The sequence below is a fragment of the Ranitomeya variabilis genome, chromosome 1, assembly GCF_051348905.1.
Source record: "Ranitomeya variabilis isolate aRanVar5 chromosome 1, aRanVar5.hap1, whole genome shotgun sequence".
NCBI classification, from domain to species: domain Eukaryota; kingdom Metazoa; phylum Chordata; class Amphibia; order Anura; family Dendrobatidae; genus Ranitomeya; species Ranitomeya variabilis.
Window position 1 is genome coordinate 793072403 of NC_135232.1, and position 25501 is coordinate 793097903.

Genomic DNA, 25501 nt, shown 5'->3' on the forward strand with positions numbered 1-25501 from the left:
GGTGTCCTGACCCGAACTTGACAACCTTATAGGGTTACAAGTCACTATGTATCACGGTCCGAGTGTAGATAGTTGTCTGAAGTTGGACAATGCCAACTACCCATGATGAGTATTTTGTGCGTACTTTTATGCACAAAAGATATTGTTTAATACAGTCCTAGCAAAGTGAATGAGATTTGTTAGATGTTTAATGCTGCAGAAATGGAACCTTTTTGAATGGCACCTAATATCAAATTTCTCTAGCGGTTAATATGCCATTTATTTGCAGATTTGTCCCTTAGTCTTGAAGATGATGCAGAAATCTCACATATGCGTTTCCGCAGCAGAAATGAAGTCAAAATGCATGAAATTTGCACATGACTATTCAGGTTTTCGCAAAAGTTAGATTCTCCGCTTTTGATTACATATGTTATTTTGACTCACATGCTACAGGCCTCTTTTAAACCCTTTATACCTGTTTACCAGCTCCCTGATGGTTCAATGCCATTTTGCATGTAAAAAAAAAATAAAATAAAATAAACAGACAACCCCTTTAAAATTCTACTGCAAAAAGGCTTTAGAAGCAAGTTCATATTGGTCGTTATAATTAATGAGGAATGAAACGTTCTCTTATAAAGTTACTAAAAAATGTCAAAAGTTGAAAAGTAGCTTTGTTTTAACATAAATGAAGAAAAGAGGTCTAAAATCAAAATTTGCTACAATTATGGTAACTCTAAGGGTACCGTCACACAGTGGCATTTTTATCGCTACGACAGCACGATTCGTGACGTTCTAGCGATATAGTTACGATCTCGCAGTGTCTGACACGCAGCAGCGATCAGGGACCCTGCTGAGAATCGTACGTCGTAGCAGATCGTTTGAAACTTTCTTTCGTCGCTGGATCTCCCGCTGTCATCGCTGGATCGTTGTGTGTGACAGCGATCCAGCGATGCGTTCGCTTGTAACCAGGGTAAACATCGGGTTACTAAGCACAGGGCCGCGCTTAGTAACCCGATGTTTACCGTGGTTACCAGCGTAAAAGTAAAAAAAAAAAAACCGTACATACTCACCATCTGATGTCCGTCAGGTCCCTTGCCGTCTGCTTCCCGCTCTGACTGTCTGCCGGCCGGAAAGTGAGAGCAGATCACAGCGGTGACGTCACCGCTGCGCTCTGCTCTCACTGTACGGCCGGATCTCAGTCAGAGCAGGAAGCGGACGGCAAGGGACCTGACGGACATCAGATGGTGAGTATGTATGGTTTTTTTTTTTTTTTACTTTTACGCTGGTAACCACGGTAAACATCGGGTTACTAAGCGCGGCCCTGCGCTTAGTAACCCGATGTTTACCTTGGTTACCAGCGAACCTCGGCATCGTTGGTCGCTGGAGAGCGGTCTGTGTGACAGCTCCCCAGCGACCACACAACCACTTACCAACGATCACGGCCAGGTCGTATCGCTGGTCGTGATCGTTGGTAAATCGTTATGTGAGACGGTACCCTAAGACAAGCCAACAAAATAATTTATCAGCTCAGCAAACACTTACTGATATGAGAAAGACTTTAACACCCTGGTCCTCTGTGTCCATTGCAGTAATTCGAATGCTTTTCTCACTGGCTTTGTCTATCTGCATTTGCGCCCAGAGCTTAGTGTTGAGGATTAGTCGCAGACTTCCCTGTGTGCGCATAACTGAGGACAGAAGGTATATTTTTTTTGTTATAAACCGGTATGATCCATACTGCACACACACCCACCCTAATAAAAAAAAAAAACAACAACAAAAAACACACCAACAAACACATCCAATTTACATTTTAAATGGAACCTGTCAGCAGGATTGTGCACCTGAGGCTATGTGCACACGTCAGGATTTCTTGCAGAAAATTCCTGAAGAAAACCTGAAATTTTCTGCAAGAAATCAGCATGCGTTTTTGCCGCGGTTTTGACGCGTTTTTTTCCAGACATTTCCCAATGAATTTTATAGTGGGAAATCCGCAAAATTAATGAACATGCTGCGTTTTTTTCGCGGAAAAAAAACGCATCATGTGCACAAAACATGCGGAATTCATTCTAAATGATGGGATGCATATTGTATGCTTTTTTTTGCGGTTTTATCACGAAAAAAACAGCGAAAAATCAGCAACATGTGCACACAGCCTTAACCTACAGACAGTGTCAGGTCGGCGCTGTTATACGGATTACACTGATACCTTGGTTGAGGAAATCCATCTCGTGGTTGTTGTTTAATCTTTACTTTCAGTGTTGAGTTAATGATATGCTATTGCTCCGGGGCGGCCTGTGGGGGGGTCTGCATGTGGTGCTCTGATTAGGTATTCATACTTAAGACTGTCAGGTCGGCGCTGTTATATATCAGTTTGCATAGAGATCCGATAGCTGCTGTTGCACAATCGGCGCCATCTTGCTGGAGAAAAAAAAAAAAAGTCCTCTTCCAAGATGGCGCCTCCCGTGCCATAGCAGCTATCGGCGACCTCCGAGAGCTGCTACTGCGCGGGCAGCACCATCTTGGCGGAGGAAATTATTTTTCGTCTCCACTAAGATGGTGCCGCCGGCGCATGCGCAGTAGCAGCTCACGGATCACAGCTATAGCCACCGATAACAGCTACTGCGCTGGCGCGGTGGGCGTCATTTTCAAGTTGATCATTTTTCCTAGGTGAATAACATGATGAAAATGTATAATTGGCACATAAGATGTGCGATTACGCTGCAGAGCTGGTGCCACGACTGGCGCCTACCAGCAAATTTTTTTTTAAGAATGTACAGATATTCATTATGTAAAATAGGGAGCAGGTCACTGAGGGATCAGTGACCTGCCAGAAGCCATACAGATGAATACCTAAGCAAAGCACCACATGTAGACCCCCCGCACAGGCGCCCAAGCATATCTAACTAAAAATGAAGATTAAACAACAACCACAAGACGGATTTCATCACCCCAGGTAGCATTTTAATTAGTATAACGGCGCCACGTGACACTGTCTGTAGGTTACTGTGCACAATCCTGCTGACACAGCTTAACGTTATAAACGTCTGTGAAGCACCAGTGGTTTCAAGGTGCTCAATACACATCTAGCCTAGATAAGCTCCTTGGGGGGGTCTAGTTTGCAAAATCACTTGTGGGGGATTTCCACTGTTTAGGCACATCAGAGGCTCTCCAAACGGGACATGGCGTCCGCTAATTATCCCAGCATATTTTACATTCAAAAAGTCAAATGGCGCTCCTTCCCTTCCGAGCTCTGCTGTGCACCCAATGAGTATATTTCCCCCACATATGGGGTATCGGCGTACTCAGGATAAATTGAACAACAAATTTTAAGGTCCAATTTCTCCTGTTACCCTTGCGAAAGTAAAAAAAAAAAAAAAAAAAAATAGGTCTAAGGCTGGTTTCACACTTGCGTTTTTGTCTGCATGCGTTTTTTAAAAAAAAACGCATGTGTGAAAAACGCATGTAAACGCGGTAAAACGCATGCGTTTTTTAGACGCATGCGTTTTTATAGAAAAACACAAGAAAACACAAGAAAACACAAGAAAAAACAAGAAAACCCTAACCCTACCCCTACCCCTAAACGTGACTGAAATACGTGGCACTGAAATACGTGCAACTGAAATACGTGGTACTTAAATACGTGGCACTCAAATACGTGGCACGTGGCACTTAAATACGTGGCATGTGGCACTTAAATATGTGCCACGTGGCACTTAAATATGTGGCACGTGGCACTTAAATATGTGGCACGTGGCACTTAAATACGTGGCACGTGGCACTTAAATACGTGGCACGTGGCACTTAAATACGTGGCACTTAAATACGTGGCACTGAAATACGTGGCACGTGGCACTTAAATACGTGGCACGTGGCATACGTGGCACTGAAATACGTGGCACGTGGCACTTAAATACGTGGCACTTAAATACGTGGCACGTGGCACTTAAATACGTGGCACTTAAATACGTGGCACGTGGCACTTAAATACGTGGCACGTGGCACTTTAACCTTGATGGTGGTGGGTGGCTTTTCAGTGTGTTTTCTGGTTTTTTTCTATAAAAACGCATGCGTTTTTAGCGCAAACAAACGCATGTGCTTAAAAACGCATGCGTTTACATAGACAGCAATGCATTTTTTCGCGGCAAAAAAACGCGCAAGAAAATACTGCAGGTAGCATTTTTGAAAATGAACGCATGCAGACAAAAAACGCATGCGTTTGAAAACGCGACCAAACGCATGTGCAAAAAAACGCATGCGTTTTCAATGTTAAATATAGGAAAAAAAACGCATGCGTTTTTTGTGCAAAAAACGCTGCAGACAAAAACGCAAGTGTGAAACCAGCCTAAAGGAAATTTTTTGTGACAGAAAAGTAAATGTTTATTTTTTCCTTAACCCCTTCATGACCCAGCCTATTTTGGCCTTAATGACCTTGCCGTTTTTTGCAATTCTGACCAGTGTCCCTTTATGAGGTAATAACTCAGGAACGCTTCAACGGATCCTAGCGATTCTGAGATTGTTTTTTCGTGACATATTGGGCTTCATGTTAGTGGTAAATTTAGGTCGATAATTTCTGAGTTTATTTGTGAAAAAAAAACGGAAATTTGGCAAAAAATTTGAAAATTTCGCAATTTTCACATTTTGAATTTTTATTCTGTTAAACCAGAGAGTTATGTGACACAAAATAGTTAATAAATAACGTTTCCCACATGTCTACTTTACATCAGCACAATTTTGGAAACAATTTTTTTTTTTGCTAGGAAGTTATAAGGGTTAAAATTTGACCAGTGATTTCTCATTTTTACAACAAAATTTACAAAACCATTTTTTTTACGGACCACCTCACATTTGAAGTCATTTTGAGGGTTCTATATGGCTGAAAATACCCAAAAGTGACACCATTCTAAAAACTGCACCCCTCAAGGTGCTCAAAACCACATTCAAGAAGTTTATTAACCCTTCAGGTGTTTCACAGCAGCAGAAGCAACATGGAAGTAAAAAATGAACATTTAACTTTTTAGTCACAAAAATGATCTTTTAGCAACAACTTTTTTTATTTTCCCAGTGGTAAAAGGAGAAACTGGACCACGGACGTTGTTGTCCAATTTGTCCTGAGTACGCTGATACCTCATATGTGGGGGTAAACCACTGTTTGGGCGCACGTCAGGGCTCGGAAGGGAAGTAGTGACATTTGAAATGCAGACTTTGATGGAATGGTCTGCGGGCGTCACATTGCATTTGCAGAGCCCCTGATGTGCCTAAACAGTAGAAACACCCCACAAGTGACCCCATTTTGGAAACTAGACCCCCGAAGGAACTTATCTAGATGTGTGGTGAGCACTTTCAACCCCCAAGTGCTTCACAGAAGTTTATAACGCAGAGCCGTGAAAATAAAAAATAATTGTTCTTTCCTCAAAAATTATGTTTTAGCAAGTAATTTTTTATTTTTGCAAGGGTAACAGGAGAAATTGGACCCCAACAGTTGTTGCCCAGTTTGTCCTGAGTACGCTGGTACCCCAAATGTGGGGGTAAACCACTGTTTGGGCGCACGTCGGGGCTTGGAAGGGCGGGAGCACCATTTGACTTTTTGAACGCAAGATTGGCTGGAATCAATGGTGGCGCCATGTTGCGTTTGGAGACCCCTGATGTGCCTAAACAGTGGAAACCCCTCAATTCTAACTTCAACACTAACCCCAACACACCCCTAATCCTAATCCCAACTGTAGCCATAACCCTAATCACAACCCTAACCCCAACACACCCCTAACCATAACCCTAACCGCAACACAACCGTAACCCTAATTCCAACCCTAATCCTAACCCTAATCCCAACCGTAACCCTAATCCCAACCCTAACCACAACTGTAACCCCAACACACCCCTAACCCTATCCGTAACCCTAACCACAAGCCTAATCTTAACCCTATTTCAAACCCTAGCCCTAATTCCAACCCTAACTCTAATTCCAACCCTAACCCTAAGGCTATGTGCCCACGTTGCGGATTCGTGTGAGATTTTTCCGCACGATTTTTGAAAAATCTGCAGGTAAAAGGCACTGCGTTTTACCTGCGGATTTACAGCAGATTTCCAGTGTTTTTTTGTGCGGATTTCACCTGCGGATTCCTATTGAGGAACAGGTGTAAAACGCTGCGGAATCCGCACAAAGAATTGACATGCTGCGGAAAATACAACGCAGCGTTTCTGCACTGAATTTTCCGCACCATGGGCACAGCGGATTTGGTTTTCCTTAGGTGTACATGGTACTGTAAACCTGATGGAAAACTGCTTCGAATTCGCAGCGGCCAATCCGCTGCGGATCCACGGCCAATCCGCTGCGGATCCGTGGCCAATCCGCTACCAATCCGCTGCGGATCCGCGGCCAATCCGCTGCGGATCCGCTGCGGATCCGCGGCCAATCCGCTGCGGATCCGCGGCCAATCCGCTGCGGATCCGCGGCCAATCCGCTACCGATCCGCTACGGATCCGCGGCCAATCCGCTGCGGATCCGCTGCCAATCCGCTGCGGATCCGCGGCCAATCCGCTACCGATCCGCTGCGGATCCGCGGCCCATCCGCTGCGGATCTGCGGCCAATCCGCGGCCGATCCGCTGCCGATCCGCGGCCGATCCGCTGCGGATCCGCTGCCGATCCGCTGCGGATCCGCTGCCGATCCGCGGCCGATCCGCTGCGGATCCGCGGCCGATCCGCTCTGTGTGCACATGCCATAACCCTACCCCTAACCCTACCCGTAACCCTAACCCTACCCCTAACCCTACCCCTAGTTCTAACCCTAGTTCTAACCCTAACCCTAGTGGAAAAAAAAAAAAAAAAAATTCTTTATTTTATTATTGTCCCTATGGGGGTGATAAAGGGGGGGGGGTTATTTATTATTTTTTTTATTTTGATCGCTGTGATAGAACCTACCACCAGGGTGGATAAAAATCAATGTTTTTTTAAAAAAATCAAAAAAATCGGATTTTTTTGATTTAAATCGGATTTTTTTGATTTAAATCGGATTTTTTTCAATAAACTGCTTTTTGAGGAAAATATTTTACCATCCAAAGGTTCTTCCATCATGAGATAAAGCTGAGTTGTTTAACTCAGTAGAATAAAGGCTGTATATGTGTAACATTCACAATGCCATGCTCTTCCAGAGGTTTCTGTAGGATGCTGACTATCCAACAAGTTTGGGCATGTCAACTGAATGGAAAAAGAAACTAAACCAAAAGTGAAACCAAGCTAGAAGTGTGGAATTAAAGGGGCAGTATGAACAAAATGTGGAGGCTATTAATAGTTTATACAATTAAGACATGCTGCTTTTAAACACCTACCTATTGCCATATAGTAAAACAAAAAAGATTTTTACTTACTTTGGGGTCCCCCCCTCACCCTGGCGTTAGATCGTTGCCCCTAGTTTCGTCCGTGTAACTATGGGCGCACATGCGCACTGCTCTCACTTCTCATTTTAATCGTGATTTATATTAAAAAAAACCTTTTGATTTAAATCAGTGATTTAAATCATGATTAAAATCATGATTTAAATCGATCCGATTTAAATAGAAAAAAATCTTTTGATTTAAATCGTGATTTAAATCATGATTTAAATCGGCGTGATTTAAATCAATCCACCCTGCCTACCACAGCGATCAAAATGTACTTGTAAGGAATCTGCCGACTGGCAGATTCGGCGGGCGCACTGAGCATGCGCCCGCCATTTTCCAAGATGGCGGCGCCCAGCGAGGAGACGGCCGGACACCGGGAGGATCGGTAAGTATGAAGGGGTGGTGGGGGGGTGGATCGGAGCACAGGGGGGGTGATCCTGAGCAAGGAGGGAGCGGACAGGAGGACGGGGGAGCTGGCAGGCGGACGGAGGGGACCGGAGGACTAACGGAGGGCTGGGGGGGCGATCGGTGGGTGTGGGGGGGGTGACTTCAGGTTTTCCAGCCATGGCCGATGATATTGCAGCATCGGCCATGGCTGGATTGTAATATTTCACCAGTTTTTTAGGTGAAATATTACAAATCGCTCTGATTGGCTGTTGAAAGTGAAACTGCCAATCAGAGCGATCGTAGCCACGGGGGGGTGAAGCCACCCCCCCCTGGGCTGAAGCACCACTCCCCCTGTCTCTGCAGATCGGGTAAAATGGGAGTTAACCCCTTCACCCGATCTGCAGGGACGCGATCCCTCCATGACGCATACGCTGCGTCATAGGTCGGGAAGGCACAGACTTTCATGACGCAGCGTATGCGTCAAAGGTCAGGAAGGGGTTAAACATTCCAAAAATTCCTGTGAAGCATCTGAAGCGTTAATTAGCTTCTTGAATGTGGTTTTGAGCACCTTGAGGGGTGCAGTTTTTAGAATGGTGCCACTTTCGGCCATTTTCTGTCATACAGACCCCTCAAAGTCACTTCAAATGTGATGTGGTTCCTAAAAAAATTGTTTTGCAAATTTTGTTGTAAAAATGAAATTGATGGTCAAGTTTTAACCAACTTCCTAAGAAAAAAAATGATGTTTCCAAAATTGTGCTGATGTAAAGTAGACATGTGGGAAATGTTATTTATTAGCTATTTTGTGCGATATGAGACTCTGATTTAAGGGCATAAAAATTAAAAGTTTGAAAATTGCTAAATTTTCGCCAAATTTCTTTTTTTTTCACATATAAACGCAAGTCATATCAAATAAATTTTAACACCATCATGAGGTACAATATGTCACAAGAAAAATCACAGAATCAGTGGGATCCATGGAAGCGTTCCAGAGTTATGACCTCAGAAATTGACAGTGGTCAGAATTGCAAAAATTGGCCTGGTCAGGAATATGAAAACAGGCTTCGGGGCAAAGGGGTTAATGTATACAACCAGCTTTACTACTAACAACCAGTTAAAATGAAGTTCATTCTGCGAGTTCACAGTGGCTACCATAGTATTTTGGGAACCTATCTTAGGGTATGTGTCCATGGTCAGGATGGCCGGCGGTATCACAGCAGCGGCGAAGCCGCTCGGCGCTAAGCCCCGCCCCCTTTCTGGGACGCGATCATGCCGGATGTGTTAACTCTTCACATCCGGGATCATCGCTCTCTCCCATAGCGCCCTGTGATATGCCTTGCGGGGACGCTGCGTCCCCGCAAGGTGTACGGACATGCTGCGATCTGAAAAGACGCGCAGCATGTCCGGAGTCGCAGGGAAGACGGATGCGGGTTTCCACGCATAGTGGAGACGGGATTTCCTTAAATCCCCTCCACTATGCTGGAACATCTGGACGCTGCGTGTTTGACGCTGCAGCTCTGCGCAGCGTCAAACACGCAGCGTTTACTGACCGTGGAAACTCACCCTTACAAAACAGTCAAGGTTTTATCTGCAGTACAGAGAGCTTATCAGCCATGTTGTTCAGATTCCTAGCTGTACCCACCTGTCCCTGTGCATCTGCTTATGCCACAGACAGCAATGGTGGTGGTCTATGATCACAGACACTCCTCCCTCTTCAGGCTGATTAACGCCCAATTTGCATGCACAGGCTTAATTACTGTGTCTATGCATCTGCCCCGCGTGAGTTCGGACCCCCGTCCCTCAACCTCAATTCGGTGGGCAGATGACCAGCGCCTGAGCAATACTGTCTTCTGGTCACCATCTGTCTTTGAACTGTATTTGCACTAATGATTTCATTTGGTCATTAACCCCTTCATGACCTTGGGATTTTCCGTTTTTCCATGTTCATTTTTCGCTCCCCTCCTTCCCACAGCCATAACTTTTTTATTTTTCTGTCAATTTGGCCATGTGAGGGCTTTTTTTTTTGCGAAACAAGTTGTAGTTTTGAACGACATCATTGGTTTTAGCATGTCGTGTACTAGAAAATGGGAAAAAAATTCCAAGTGCGGTGAAATTGCAAAAAAAGTGCAGTCCCACGTTCTTTTGATCGCCCGTTATTGCATTTTAATGCAATGTCGCGGCGACCCAAAAAACGTAATTCTGGCGTTTCAAATTTTTTTATCGCTACGCTGTTTAGCGATCAGGTTAATGCTTTTTTTTTTTATTGATAGATTGGGCGATTCTGAACGCGGCAATACCAAATATGTGTAGGTTGGATTTTTTTTTATTGATTTATTTTGAATGGGGCGAAAGGGGGTGATTTAAACTTTTATATATTTTTTATTCTCTTCAAAAAAAATTTAACTTTTTTTTTTTTTTTTAACTTTTGCCATGCTTCAATAGCCTTTATAGGAGGCTAGAAGCTGGCACAACTCGTTCGCCTCTGCTACATAGCAGCGATCATCAGATCGCTACTATGCAGCAGAAATGCAGCTCACAGCCACCTGGGATCAGTAACCATAGAGGTCACAAGGACCTCTATGGTTACTATACAGAAGCATCGCTGATCCCCGATCATGTGTCAGGGGTCAGCGATGCGCTCATTTCCGGCCGCAAGCGCCGGTTAAATGCCGCTGTCAGCGTTTGACAGCGGCATTTAACTAGTTAATAGCGGCGGGTGAATCGCGATTTCACCCGCCGCTATTGCGGGCACATGTCAGCTGTTCAGAACAGCTGGCAAGTCCCGGCTTTGATGCGGGCTCACCGCCAGAGCCCGCATCAAAGCGGGGGTTCTGACCTCAGACGTACTATCCCGTCTTAGGTCAGGGGTTCAAAGGGGTTAAGATTAGTGACATTTCAGTTTTCAGGTCTGTGTTTGGTGTTGCACAACCAATATCTATTTAGACAGGAGGTGAACTGCTAGATACCCTGTATTAACAATTCTTAGATATTACTATTAGCTGAATACACTTCTTTGAAGTTAGCAATAAAAATATATACTAATACACATCCAACAGGTTGGAAAGAGATGGATAGGACTTCCTTTGTTTTAACCCCTTCACCGCAGAGCAAGTTTTCACCTTCATAACAAGGACACATCTTACAATTGAATGTTATATTTATAGTTTGGAGAAAGAAAAAAAAATAACTTGTGCAGGCAGGCGCCAGTGCTGCAGGAACATTGCATATGTAACGTGCATATAATTTTTTTCATGTTGTCCTGATATTTAACAAAAAAAAATCTGTTGGAAAATGTTGCCGGCGCAGTAGCAGCCATCGGTGATCCGATAGCTGCTACTGCGCCATCTTGCTATAGAAAAAAAAACAAAAACAACTTCCTCCAAGGTGGCGGTGCCGGCGCCTGCACAGTGGCAGCTATCGGCGATCGCGATTAGTAGAACGGCACCGACCTGACACTGTCTGTAGGTTACTGTGCACAATCCTGCTGTTCCCTTTAAGAACATATCCCCCATTTGATTTTATTTCCCTGCTTTTCTATAAATTGTAAATATTGTCAGATCCTGAGCAAAACACAAAAACACATGGGCCTTTAAGGGTACTTTCACACTAGCGTTTTTGTGCATACGTCGCAATGCGTAGTTTTGGCGAAAAAACGCATCCTGCAAAAGTGCTTGCAGGATGCGTTTTTTCTCCATAGACTAACATTAGTGACGCATTGACACGTCGCAACCGTCGTGCGACAGTTGCGTCGTGTTGTGGCGGACCGTCGGCAGCAAAAAACGTTGCTTGCAATGTTTTTGCTGTGTCGAGAACGTCTTTTCCAACCGCGCATGCGCGGCCGGAACTCCGCCCCCTCCACCCCGCACCTCACAATGGGACAGAGGATGCGCAGAAAAACAGCATCCGCTGCACCCGCTGTGCAGCGCAAACAACGCGAGCGTCGGTACGTCGGCCTGACGCACTGCGACGGGCCAAGTACGACGCTAGTGTGAAAGTAGCTTAAGGTGTTAAAGTAGAAACCAGAAAAACTGAATGCAGCATTGGTAATAAGTCTCTGAGCAGGTGGATTTACTATACATAGTTTTTCTAATATAAAAGTTAATTTTCAAATTGATTGTTCATAACTTGAATATAACTCACCAAGTCTAGAATGCAATGTGCCATCTTCGGTAGAGGCCATGTCATTGAGTCTTAAAAGACCTCGGCCTCTCTCTACCCAAGATTGAGACGTTTTATCAAATACAAACAGCTTGCACTGAATCTATGGAGAAGGCAGAAAACATTGAAATAACCTAACCATACATTTATATAAAAATTACATATCACTAACATTTGTTTTCTAGCAATTTCTTATATATTGTGGTGTACGCCTCTTTATGTACCAGTTGCATCTGACTCCATTCCATTTCCTCATTAAGACGGAACTGAACAACGCCAGTCTTGATGTATCGAGCCCAAAGATTGGCAAACACTGACCAATTTAACAGTCAAAAATGGATAGGAATCAAACACTACCACTCCAACCAAATAAAGTACTTTGGACCTTCTGCTAATTGTTTGGTGGGGTTGGGCTCTCTTTACCATTTCCAACTACATCTACATGATCTACCGTATTTTGCGGATTATAGGCATCCCAAATTTTGAGGAGAAACATAGGAAAATAAAAAAAACTTTTTTGTACTAAAATGGTGGTGCTTCTTATAATCCATGCATTTTATTGCTTACCGGGGGTGGTGGCATACTCACAGCGGGGGAAATAAGTATTTGATCCCTTGATTTTGTAGGTTTGCCCACTGACAAAGACATGAACAGTCTATAATTTTAAGGGTAGGTTAATTTTAACATTGAGAGATAGAATATCAAAAATAAAATCCAGAAAATCACACTGTATAAATTATATACTTTTATTTGCATTTTGCAGTGAGAAATACGTATCTGATCCCCTACCAACCATTAAGAGTTCAACTCATTACCAGCATTAAGGACAGCTGTCTTACATAGTCACCTTTATAAAAGACTCCTGTCCACAGACTCAATCAGTCAGATTCTAACCTCTACAACATGGGCAAGACCAAAGAGCTTTATAGGGATGTCAGGGACAAGATCATAGACCTGCACAGCTGGAATGGGCTACAAAACCATAAGACGCTGGGTGAGAAGGAGACAACTGTTGGTGCAATAGTAAGAAAATGGAAGAAATATAAAATGAATATCAATCGACATCGATCTGGGGCACCATGCAAAATCTCAACTCGTGGGGTATCCTTGATCATGAGGAATGTGAGAGATCAGCCTAAAACTTCATGGGGGAAACTTGTTAATGATCTCAAGGCAGCTGGGACCACAGTCACCAAGAAAACCATTGGTAATACATTACGCCGTAAAGGTTTAAAATCCTGCAGTGCCCGCAAGGTTCCCCTGCTCAAGAAGGCACATGTGCAGGCCCCTTAGAAGTTTGCCAATGAACGCCTGGAGGATTCTGTGAGTGATTGGGAGAAGGTGCTGTGGTCAGATGAGACAAAAATTGAGCTCTTTGGCATTAACTCAACTTGCCGTTTTTGGAGGAAGAGAAATGCTGTTTATGACCCAAAGAACATTGTCAAGCATGGAGGTGTAAACAATATGTTTTGGGGGTGTTTCTCTGCTAAGGGCACAAGACTACTTCACCGCATCAATAGGAGAACGGATGGAGCCATGTACTGTAAAATCCTGAGTGACAACCTCCTTCCCTCCGCCAGGACATTAAAAATAGGTCATTGCTGGGTCTTCCAACAAGACAATGACCTAAAACATACAGCCAAGGCAACAAAGGAGTGGCTCAAAAAGATGCACATTAAGGTCACAGAGTGGACTAGGCATTCTCCACACCTTAAACCCACAGAAAACTTAAGGAGGGAGTTGAAGCTCCGATTTTCCAAACGACAGCCTCAAAATCTTAACGATTTAGAGATTATCTGCAAAGAGGAGTAGACCAAAATTCCTCCTGACATGTGCGCAAACCTCATCATCAACTACAAAAAATGTCTGACTGCTGTGCTTGCCAACAAGGGTTCTGCCACCAAGTATTAAGTCTTGTTTACCAGAGGGATCAAATACTTATTTGTCACTGCAAAATGCAAATACATTTTGATATTTATCTCTCAATGTTAAAATTAACCTATCCTTAAAATTATAGAGTGTTCAAGTCTTTGTCAGTGGGCAAACCTACAAAATCAGCAAGGGATCAAATACTTATTTTCCCCACTAATAAAACAAAACAAAAAAAATTGTCACTCTTTCATTGCAGCCATTTGATAAATTCAAAAAAGTTCTTTTCTTCTCATTAATGAACACACTGCACCCCATCTTGACTGAAAAAACAGAAATGTCGAAATGTGTGCAAATTTAGTAAAAAAGAAAAAGTGAACTAGAGTATCACACGATCATAAGTATTCAGACCCTTTGCTCAGTATTGAGTAGAAACACCCTTTTGAGCTAGTACAGCCATGAGTCTTCTTGGGAATGATGCATCAAGTTTTTCACACCTGGATTTGGGGCTCCTCTGCCATTCTTCCTCGCAGATCCTCTCCAGTTACATCAGGTTGGATGGTGAACGTTGGTGGACAACCATTTTCAGGTCTCTCCAGAGATGCTCAATTGGGTTTAGGTCAGGGATCTGGCTGGGCCAGTCAAGAATGGTCACAGAGTTGTTCTGAAGCCACTGCTTTGTTATTTTAGCTATGTGCTTAAGGTCATTGTCTTGTTGGAAGGTGAAACTTCGGCCAAGTCTGAGGTCCAGAGCACTCTGGAAGAGGTTTTCATCCAGGATCTCTCTGTAGTTGGCCACATTAAGGCTGTGTGCACACGTTCCGGATTTTTCGCGTTTTTTCGCAATAAATTCGCTTTAAAAAAAGCATACATATGCATCCCATCTACTATATAATTGTCTAAGGGGTACTCCGTCTTTCTGTCTGTCCTTCTTTCTTTCTGTCACGGATATTCATTGGTCGCGGCCTCAGTCTGTCATGGAATCCAAGTCGCTGATTGGTCTCGCCAGCTGCCTGTCATGGCTGCCGCGACCAATCAGCGACGGCCACAGTCAGATTAGTCCCTCCCTACTCCCCTGCAGTCAGTGCCCGGCGCCCGCTCCATACTCCCCGCAGTCACCGCTCACACAGGGTTAATGCCAGCGGTAACGGACCGCGTTATGCCGCGGGTAACTCACTCTGTTACCACCGCTATTAACCCTGTGTGACCACGTTTTTACTATTGATGCAGCCTATGCAGCGTCAATAGTAAAAACATCTAATGTTAAAAAGTAATTTAAAAAAGTTAAAAAATCATTATATACTCACCATTCGCCGCCTTTCCCGCTCCTCGCGACGCTCCGGTAACCGCTCCATGCAAGCGGCAGATTCCGGTGGCAAGGATGGTCTGCGAGAAGGACCTGCCATGACGTCACGGTCATGTGACCGCAACGTCATCACAGGACCTGCGCGCCTGCACGAGAAGGACCTGCCATGACGTAACAGTCATGTGACCGCGACGTCATCACACCCTGGGACCGGAAGCTGCCACCTGCACCGCACTCAGGCGACTACTACAAGGCGCCCTCGGAAGGTGAGTATATGTTTATTTTTTAACCTGTGACATACGTGGCTGGGCAATATACTACGTAGCTGGGCAATATACTACGTGGCTCTGTGCTGTATACTACGTCGCTGTGCAATATACTACGTGGCTCTGTGCTGTATACTACGTCGCTGTGCAATATACTACGTGGCTCTGTGCTGTATACTACGTAACTGGGCAATATACTATGTGGCTGGGCAATATACTACATGGCTGGGCAATATACTACGTGGCTGGGCAATATATGTCACTGGGCAATATACTACATAACTGGGCAATATACTACGTGGCTCTGTGCTATATACTACGTCACTGGGCAATATACTATGCAATTGGGCAATATACTACGCGGCTGGGCAATATACTACGTCGCTGGGCAATATACTACGTGGCTGGGCAATATACTACGTGGGCTGTGCAATATACTACGTGAACATGCATATTCTAGAATACCCGATGCGTTAGAATCGGGCCATCATTTAGTCAGTTATAATGCATTCCGCAATTTTTATGCATGGGAGGCTAGAAGCTGGCACAGCCTGATCGGCTCTGCTACATAGGAGCGATGCACAGATTGCTCCTATGTAGATCTACTGCATTGCTATGAACGCCGACCACAGGGTGGTGCTCACAGCAATCCGGCATCAACAACCATAGAGGTCTTCAATAGACCTCTGGTTGTCATGCCGACGCATTACTGACCCCCAATCATGTGACGGGGGTCAGCGATGTGCGCATTTTTGGCCCGATGGCTGGAAGCGCTAGTTAAATGCCGCTGTCAGCGTTTAATAGCGGCAGGTGGATCGCGATTACACCCGCTGCTATTGCGGGCACAAAACAGCTGACATGTTCAGACTTTGATGTGGGCTCACCGCCGGAGCCCGCATCAAAGTGGGGGTTCTGACCTCAGACGTACTATCCCGTCCGAGGTCAGTAAGGAGTTAAATATGATTGTCTGCACAAAGGGTCTGAATACTTATGACCATGATATAATTCAGTTTTTCTTTATTAAATGTGCAAAAATTTCTACATTTGTTTTTTTTTTCAGTCAAGATGGGGTGCAGAATGTGCATTAATGTGAAAAAAAAAATGAACTTTTTTGAATTTACCAAATGGCTGCAATGAAACAGAGTGAAAAATGTAAAGGGGTGTGAATACTTCCCCGTAGCGTATGTATGTATGTATGTATGTATATATACATACATACATATAAATACACACAATTCCGCTCTGCAGTCACTATTACATCGTGTGTTTAGTTGAACATGAAAAATTGGGTGAAAGTTCCTCTGTACGCAGACTTATTTAACATTACAATTTAGAGTTTCTGTCCAGAAGCAAAAATAACACAGGAAAAGATTTTTTTAAAATATAAACTGTAAGCTATGTTCACATTCCGCAATTTTTGCAGCTTTTTTTTTTTTTTATTACAGTTAAAAGCAGTTTTTCACAGTACCTGCAAAAGCAAGGAGACTTCAGAAATCTCATGCACATTTTTTTTCCCAGACTGAATTGGAGCACTGCAGCGTTTTATAAAAGCATGCACGTCAAATATTTCAGGGGTTTTGTTGAATAAAACTAACTACATAAAAGAAATCAGTCAACTGGTTTTTTTTTGCTATGTACGCTAAAGACAGCAGACTGTAGAGGTTAAAACACAGATTTCAGCAAAGCTCCTAGATTTTGTTTGCATACATTGATTGTTTTATCACCAGTAGCCCATCATTGCTGTGACTAGCTGGTGTGTGTCTGACACCCCCTTCTGTGATAAGCAGCTCACAATTTATAGACTATGTATGTTTATTTATAGATCTGTATGTACAGATCCTGGTGTGGGCGGGGTTAGCTTCCTCAGCTCGCCTACATGCTAAAATCTAAAACCTCCGATTGTAGGATTACTGGGTGCAGCCGTTCTCAAATGAAACATCGTTGGATTCAGCATCTCTTTGCCTATATCTGGCTGCTCTCAGGCACAAGGGTGAGTATATTGTGTTTTATTTTATTTTTTTTATTTTTTTTACAGGAAACAAGGGCTTCATTTATTAGGTGTAAGGTGACATATATAGTGTTTATTTTTATTTCAATATTTATTTCTTTATTTTAACTTTTTTTCCCTGTCATCATCATCAGTCATCAGTGAAAGCAGGCGCAGTCTGATGGGAGAGTAGTGGTCTAATCAATAGACACCCGTTATCGGCAGTAAGCTTTTTACCGCAAGTCAGAGCCTCAGCTGCGGGCTCTCCCTGACATCTGACAGCACTCCGACTGACGGTAACATACTTACCACAGATAAGAGCCGCCTGTGTTTCTCGCAATAGGAGTATCGGTGTGTCTCACAAGTGACAGTGCAACAGTGCAGGAAACACCAGATAGAAGTCTGTAAAAGCGCAAGCAAAAACTCAGCAAATCCGCAACTATTTTTAAACCTGCATTATTGCTGCCTATTCGACTGACTCAATTGAAGTCAATGGGTGAACCATGCGGCAAAAACGCACAAAGATTTGACATGCCGCGGATTTAAAAGCAGCACAAATCCTGAAAGGAAAAATACTGATCGTGTTCACAGCACTTCAGTATTCTCATTTACTTTGCTGGCATAAGGATTTCCTAGCTTTTTGGTCCAATTCTGTGTGAAAAAAACATTGCAAAAATGCACAGTGTACACGCAATCTAATTGTCCTATCAGTTTTTCACGGATAGTGCACATACCCATTATAGTCTATGGTGCTGCTCAAATGTACATGTTTTTATGTGGACAATCACTTGAGTCTATGGGTCCATGAACAACTGATGGCATCCTAGTTTTAACCTAGTGCGGTCTGTTTTTTCATTGATTTTCATAGAAGTTTGGGAAGCCATCATTCAAGTACCGTAGCAAAAGATTGATTGTAAAAAAAAAGAATTTCTGAATGAGAGCTTAGACAAATGCTAACCAGGTACACTTTGCCGTAAAAATATAAATAAAATGTTGTGCATTCATTTTGGTGTATTCCTATTTTAATAATGGTAATTCCATGGACCAAAATTCTAATGTAATTTACGATAAATTTTTAGCAGAAAATGCAATACTAAATATCAGTCAACAGTATGCATAGCCCTCCACAGCTGCCCGTTTTATCGTGAGGTTATCTTGTATGCCTCATAGGACGTTCATGAATGGACTGACTGACAAAAGTGTTTTGTTTTTTTTTATTATTATTATTTCTGCTATCGCCCTGCTTTTGCTACTGTTACAGTGGCTTGTGTTCAAAGAAAAAGTGAGGAAAAAGGGCTCTGGCTGACAGCATCAGTTGGGTGCCTGCACTAAATATACACAGCAGTCTACCAATTCAGAATTACCCAAAAATTAAAGGGAATCTGTCATGTCAAAAAACGCCATTAACTTGCAGACATGTGTTAATAAGCAGGTTAAAAGTATTCTAAAGCTGTGTGACTACTGTACTGAAAGTCTTGCTGCAGGGAGGAAATGAAGTTTCTCTACCGCCACATCTCTAAGCTAAGGCTGCCGGGAGGAATAAAGTTAACTTCCTCCCCAGCAGACATGCCTATAGCAAATGCACATCTTTAGAACACTATTAACCCATGTTAATAGAATTTTCTTGACATGACAGGTTGTCTTTATTGCAATTTTCTTTTAGTCTGGTATTTGGTACTGTATATTGCTAACCAATCCCTGGCATGTCCTTACCTGGAGCACATTGCTCTCTGCTTCTTCTCCAGTGATAACTTCTACTTTCTCCAGTAGACATCGTTTAGCTGTGGCTTTTGTGTAAGCAGCTGCAGATTCCGCCAGTGATTCAGAGATATTGTTAGCTGTAATTTGCACAGGATACATTTATGAAAAAAATAAAACCTTAATGTCACATATACCTAAAATTTAACACTCACATTTTCATGACATCTCAGTGAAAACCACTGTAAATACATCTTACTTTTAATTAGAAATAGAGATTTATATGTCTAATACTAAAAAATACTAAAAACTGTTAAGACATTTTGCTGTATAAAATCCCCCAAGCAAACCCACATTTCTCTGGAGTGTTTTCCAATGAAGATCCTTCAGCTCCAGATTCTCCAGCATTTTCCTTATTGCTGTCAGAGCTTGCTTCAGTTTTGGGTGGACTCTGAAAATGATGAGCAGACCACAAGGTTAGTTTTAGGAATAAATAACTCAATTTGTTTCTATTTTTAACCTGAAAATCAGAGTTTCCCCTCTAGTACTGCTTAAGATAAGCCAAAAACAAAATTACCCAATTAGGAATCCACTTTTCCAGAAAAACAGAGGCATTTAAACTGACACTAGTCCATGGATCACAATCACAATAAGCCTTTATTTTCTGAAATTATAATTTAGGAAGATATATAACAACACTTACCAAAACTCTCTCAATCATGTTTTGCCCAAATACAAATTTGTTACAGGCGGCTTCTGCTTTGTGCGCTGAATTTTCAAGGCTGCAAAATAAAATAAAGTGTGTGTGTGCGGCACATGAGCTCTATATATAAAAAGGAGGGAAATAAACTACAAAATATACATCCAGTAATGACAACAGGCACACACTTTAGAAAACTATTTAACACATACATTTGTTCTCCTTGAGGACCAAGCTAGGAACGACAATTTAGCAATGTATTTGTGGTGGTCCTACTACTGCCCATCAATAGAGGTCATGCTGCCATCCATAAGTGGACATCAAGAGAGGCAATGGGAACAATCAAGTTCTTAAAACCTTGCTCCTTCAAAAGTTATGCACAACTATAGGCCAAAATATTGTATGTACACATGCTAATAATAATCTTTATTTATATAGCGCCAACATATTCCGCAGCGCTTTACAAGTTTAACAGTTTCAAACACAACAGTCGTAAGTAACAACGTTAACAATACAATAATTAAAGCAACATAAGACGACCCTGCCCCTGAGAGCTTACAATCCACAATGAGGTGGGGGAGATACAAAGTACAGGTGTGTATTTACAATGATGGTCCAGCCATCTTCAGTTAGTGGGGGATAGATGGAAGTAGTGAATTGGGCTACACACACACAAATATAAAATGACTGATTAGGGAACGTGATAGGCAGCTCTGAACAAATGTATTTTGAGGGAGCGCCTAAAACTATGCAAATTGTGAATGGTCCTAATATCTTGGGGTAGAGCATTCCAGAGGATTGGCGCAGCACGGGAGAAGTCTTGGAGTCGGGAGTGGGAGGTACGGATTAGTGCAGAGGTTAGTCAGAAGTCATTTGCAGAGCGCAGAGGTCGGTTAGGCCGATAGACAGAAATGAGGGAAGAGATGTAAGGGGGCGCTGCACTGTGGAGAACTTTGTGGGTGAGAACAAGTACTTTGAATTAGATTCTATAATGAATGGGCAGCCAGTGTAACGACTGGCGAAGAGCAGACGTGTCTGAATACCGATTAGCTAGATGGACAACCCTATCTGCTGCATTAAGGATAGACTGGAGAGGGGAAAGTCGAGTAACGGGGAGGCCAATTAATAGAGTGTTACAGTAGTCCAGGCGGGAGTGGATCAGGGCGACAGTGAGGGTTTTTGTGGTTTCCACAGTGAGAAAAGGGCGGATTCTAGAGATGTTCTTCAGGTGTAAGCGGCACAAGTGGGCAAGAGATTGTATATGGGATGTGAAGGAGAGATCGGAGTCAAACATAACACCCAGACAGCGCGCCTGCTGCCGGGGTGTTATTATGGTGCCACCCACAGAGAGGGAAACGTCAGGTTTAGGGAGGTTAGTAGATGGTGGGAGCAGAAGAAGTTCAGTTTTGGAGAGGTTGAGTTTCAGATTGAGAGCGGACATGATGTTGGAGATTGCGGACAGACAGTCACTGGTATTCTGTAGTACAGCGTGGGTAAGGTCAGGGGATGACGTGTATAGTTGTATGTCTTCGGCATACAGATGGTACTGAAAGCCAAATCTGCTGATGATCTGTCCAATTGGGGCCGTGTAGAGAGAGAACAGAAGGGGGCCAAGGACTGAGCCTTGAGGTACCCCAACAGTGAGAGGAAGAGGAGACGAAGTGGAGCCAGAGAACAGAACACTGAAGGAGCGGTCAGAAAGATAGGAGGAGCATGAACATGGTCCCTATACCTCTTCCTAACTCATTCTTTATCTCGGCCAACCAGGTGGTCTCTCAATTTGTATGGAAATACAAAAAAGCCAGACTTCCTCTAAAAATCCTCTCCCTGCTTAAGGGAAGAGGGGGTCTCTGTTTGCCTGACTTCAAAACTTATTGCAACGCTATCCACCTTGCCAGATGGATAAATCTATCAAAACCTAATCCAGACAACCTTAACACAAAATTGGAACTCTCCTTGATGGGGAAGGAGACTGACCTATATCTTTGGTCGTCCTTCACCCCTCCATCAGATAAGCTAGATGAGATAATTCAAACTACATTAGCTACTAGACGTTCCCTTATTCCAAATCAGCTCCCGCACTGCCTTTTTCTTGATAATATCCCGATTAAAGTTATTCCGGGGTTGATAAATATGATGACGTTTTTGGACTATGGACATCTCTGCCAAATGCCCCAATTTCCCACTTCTATCCAACCAGATACCCTGCACCGATAACTGGTCGAACAATGCTACAAAACAACCCACAAACTTTCTACAGAAGACCCATGTACATCATATCATGACAAAATTCAGATCTGGTAGGAAACAACCCTCTGACTGGCTTTGGCTTGAACTTTTAGTCAAGTTAAAATCACCAGTTACTGGACTAATTTCTAAGCTTTATGCAAATCTCCTCAAAACCCCAATCCAATGTAAAACTCTTTACCTCTCTTCTTGGGAGACAGAGCTGAAGATCTCATTGTCCCTCCAAGAAACCCAACAAATACTTGCCAACTCTCATGGATTCTCCAGATGCATCCTATTGCAAGAAAACGCATTCAAAATTCTCTCTAGGTGGTACAGAACCCCGGATAGGCCATTCCACTTCGGATTGGCTGACTCCCCACTGTGTTGGAGATGCTCTCGGTCCGTGGGTACCATATCACATATCTTCTGGTCTTGTCCGAGTTTATTACAATTCTGGACCGATATAAACAAATCTCTCCACAGTATGGGCCTGATGGATCGAGACCTTACTCCACAAGTTGTCTTACTTTCTCTCCCCTCACCCTCTTTTAATCCAGGGAATCACGACTTGCTTCCCATTTTATTGGCAGCCGCTGAACACTTGATCTCTATGCATTGGAGGCAATTAACACCCCCAACGCTAAAAGAATGGATCCTAAAGGTTCATGATTTGTACCGTCTAGAAGAACTGTCCAGTTGGGAAACTCACTCATGGGAAGTTTCAAACCGCTTGGCTTCCTTGGATTAAATTTTCATCCCCCCCTCCCGGTTCATGTTAGGGATCTTCCTATTGAGATATCTACTATATAATTGTCTAAGGGTACTTCCGTCTGTCTGTCTTTCTGTCTGTCGCGGTTATTCGTTAGCTGATTGGTCTCGCCAGCTGCCTGTCATGGCTGCCGCGACCAATCAGCGACGCTCATAGTCCGGAAAAAAATGGCCGCTTCTTACTCCCTGCACTCAATGCCCGGAGCCCGCATACACCCCTCCGGTCACCACTCACACAGGGTTAATGCCGGCGGTAACGGACTGCGTTATGCCGCGGGTAACGCACTCCGTTACCGCCGCTAATAACCCTGTGTGTCCCCAACTTTGTACTAATGACGCTGCCTATGCGGCATCAATAGTAGAAAATGTAATGTTAAAAATAATAAATAGAAAAAAAAACAAACTGCTATACTCACCCTCTGTAGTCCGCTGAGCTGCTCGCGCTGCCCGCCATCTTCTGTTGCAGGTTGCGGCGGCAAAGATGGTATGGCAGAAGGACCTGCCATGACGTCACGGTCATGTGACCGCGACGTCATCACAAGTCCTGCGCGCCTGCGCGGAAAGGACCTGACGTGACGTCACGGTCATGTGACCGCTACACGGTCATGTGACTGCGACGTCATCACAGGTACCGCGCGCCTGCGCGGAAAGGACCTGACGTCACGGTTATGTGACCGCTACACGGTCATGTGACTGCGACGTCATCACAGGTCCTGCGCTCAGACCAACCCTGGGACCGGAAGCTGCCGTGGACTACAAGGGGCACTCGGAAAGGTGAGTATATGTTTATTTTTTAACCTGTGACAAACGTGGCTGGGAAATATACTACGTGACTGGCCAATATACTACGTGGCTCTGTGCTCTATACTACTTCGCTGTGCAATATACTACGTGGCTCTTTGCTGTATACTACGTCACTGGGCAATATACTACATAACTGGGCAATATACTACGTAATTGGGCAATATACTACGTCGCTGGGCAATATACTACGTCGCTGGGCAATATACTACGTGACTTGGCAATATACTACGTGCCTGGGCAATATACTACGTGGCTGGGCAATATACTATGTGGACATGCATATTCTAGAATACCCGATGCGTTAGAATCGGGCCACCATCTAGTACCTTTATACCTGTCTTATTACGAGCTCTTCCACTGTCCACCAAACCTTTTGAAGAATTATATATGATTGGGACCTTCCCTCCGCCGTCCACCGTGCTGGCCCATTTTGGCTTCCTATACGAGCCAAATACCCTTCCTCAAACCTCAACTTTTAAAGACAAAAAACTGCCTGCTCGTGGTCCTGTTCGTCACATCACCTAGCTTTTTTATTCCCTTTCATCGTATAGCTGAAATTTAGACCTGAAAATGTTGTTAAATGGTTTTTATGCTCATTTGTTCTCCCAGCAAAGTCGATACTGAAAATATTAGTTCTCTTGCATATTTAAGACTTTTATCTTTCGTATTTTAAATGCAACCGAGATTTATATGTGGGCATTTGTTTTTCTGTTTTTTGTTATTTGAAACTGAGAACCAGGAGAGGGCAGTGTCCTTAATGCCTAGTGACTGGACCCTAGAGAGTAGGAGAGGGTGGTCAACAGTGTCGAAAGCTGCAGAAAGATCAAGAATGAGCAGAGCGTCGTCACCGTTACATTTTGCTGTCAGAAGGTCGTTGGTCACTTTGATGAGTGCAGTTTCTGTCGAGTGTAGAAGGGTCTAGGAGGGAGTGAATGGAGAGGTAACGGGTAAGGCAGGAGTAGACTAGGCACTCCAAGAGTTTAGAGATGACGGGGAGGTTGGAGACCGGTCTGTAGTTATTTGTGCTATGGGTTACCTACAATTTTTTGAAGACTTGGGTTTTGTCATCCAAATTTCCTGTAAAAAACGCATGCAACGCACTTGCGTCGTAAATGCGCCAAAAAAACCACATTACTGTCTATGTACAACGCATAGGGCGCAGGTGTCTGCGTTGACCCGCGCTGCTCGACGCATGCGCCTTTTGAGTAAAAAACAAGATTTTATTGGGTTGTTCTGTGTTGACCGCATGAGTCAAAAAACGCTGCGTTGTGACATGCGTTTTGGGTTGCGTCGATGACGCTGCGCCCAAAGACGCTAATGTGAATGTTACGATACTCCGAAATGCTACATATAAGGAGGTTTCAGATTGCACAGCAATAAAATAGATGGAAATGTTTATGCCATTAATGACCCAAGAGCCTACTTTTTTTTGTCCTGATCTCATGGGTGCCGTTAGTGCACCTGTGAAATTAGCTGCAGCAGCCAGGCTGTATTACACACGGATTCTCCTACTGCAAGCAAAGAACTTTGGCATAGAGAAAAAAAAATAAATCAATACAGACATCTCCAGAGAAGGGAAGTGCTGACACTCCAACCTCCTTGAAATAGGCATTCACATTGAACATATAGGATTAATTAGACCTAGCAACAGAGGGAAATGAGAAAAGGAGCAAACATCTCAATCGGCTTTGAAGCAGTGGCCCCCTGTGGCTACCAGGTAATTACAGCAGAGATTTGCTGGGTGTCAAACAAGACAGACTCCTTTATGCAGAGGAGGAGAACTGCCTTCCCAGGTATAAGCTTCCTCTTATCAAAGCAGACACTGTCTCCAGTATCCAGATAGGAATATTGAAGTCAGCACTGATCCGATAATTAAGGGTGACATTTTCAGAGTCCTAGCGAAAAGACAAACAGAACGTATTCACTCAAATCACCGTAAGGGTGCCAAAACCCCTCCAACTTTATAACTGGCAGA

The 25501-nt window shown here is 43.6% G+C and overlaps 1 protein-coding gene across 5 annotated transcripts in view; it reads right to left on the reverse strand.

Moving 5' to 3' along the window:
• RANBP3 (RAN binding protein 3) overlaps positions 1 to 25501 on the reverse strand; it is a 119911-nt gene that overhangs the window by 7112 nt on the left and 87298 nt on the right. For 3 of the 5 annotated variants that reach the window (XM_077273274.1, XM_077273255.1, XM_077273290.1), the window contains 6 exons: positions 19729 to 19807; positions 19380 to 19476; positions 19041 to 19165; positions 17637 to 17729; positions 11882 to 12002; positions 1522 to 1664 (listed from right to left, as the gene is read on the reverse strand). In XM_077273274.1, the coding sequence (XP_077129389.1) occupies positions 1522 to 1664; positions 11882 to 12002; positions 17637 to 17729; positions 19041 to 19165; positions 19380 to 19476; positions 19729 to 19807 (658 nt within the window). The remainder of the gene's footprint in view (positions 1 to 1521; positions 1665 to 11881; positions 12003 to 17636; positions 17730 to 19040; positions 19166 to 19379; positions 19477 to 19728; positions 19808 to 25501) is intronic. The other 2 variants (XM_077273264.1, XM_077273283.1) reach the window with 1 other exon arrangement.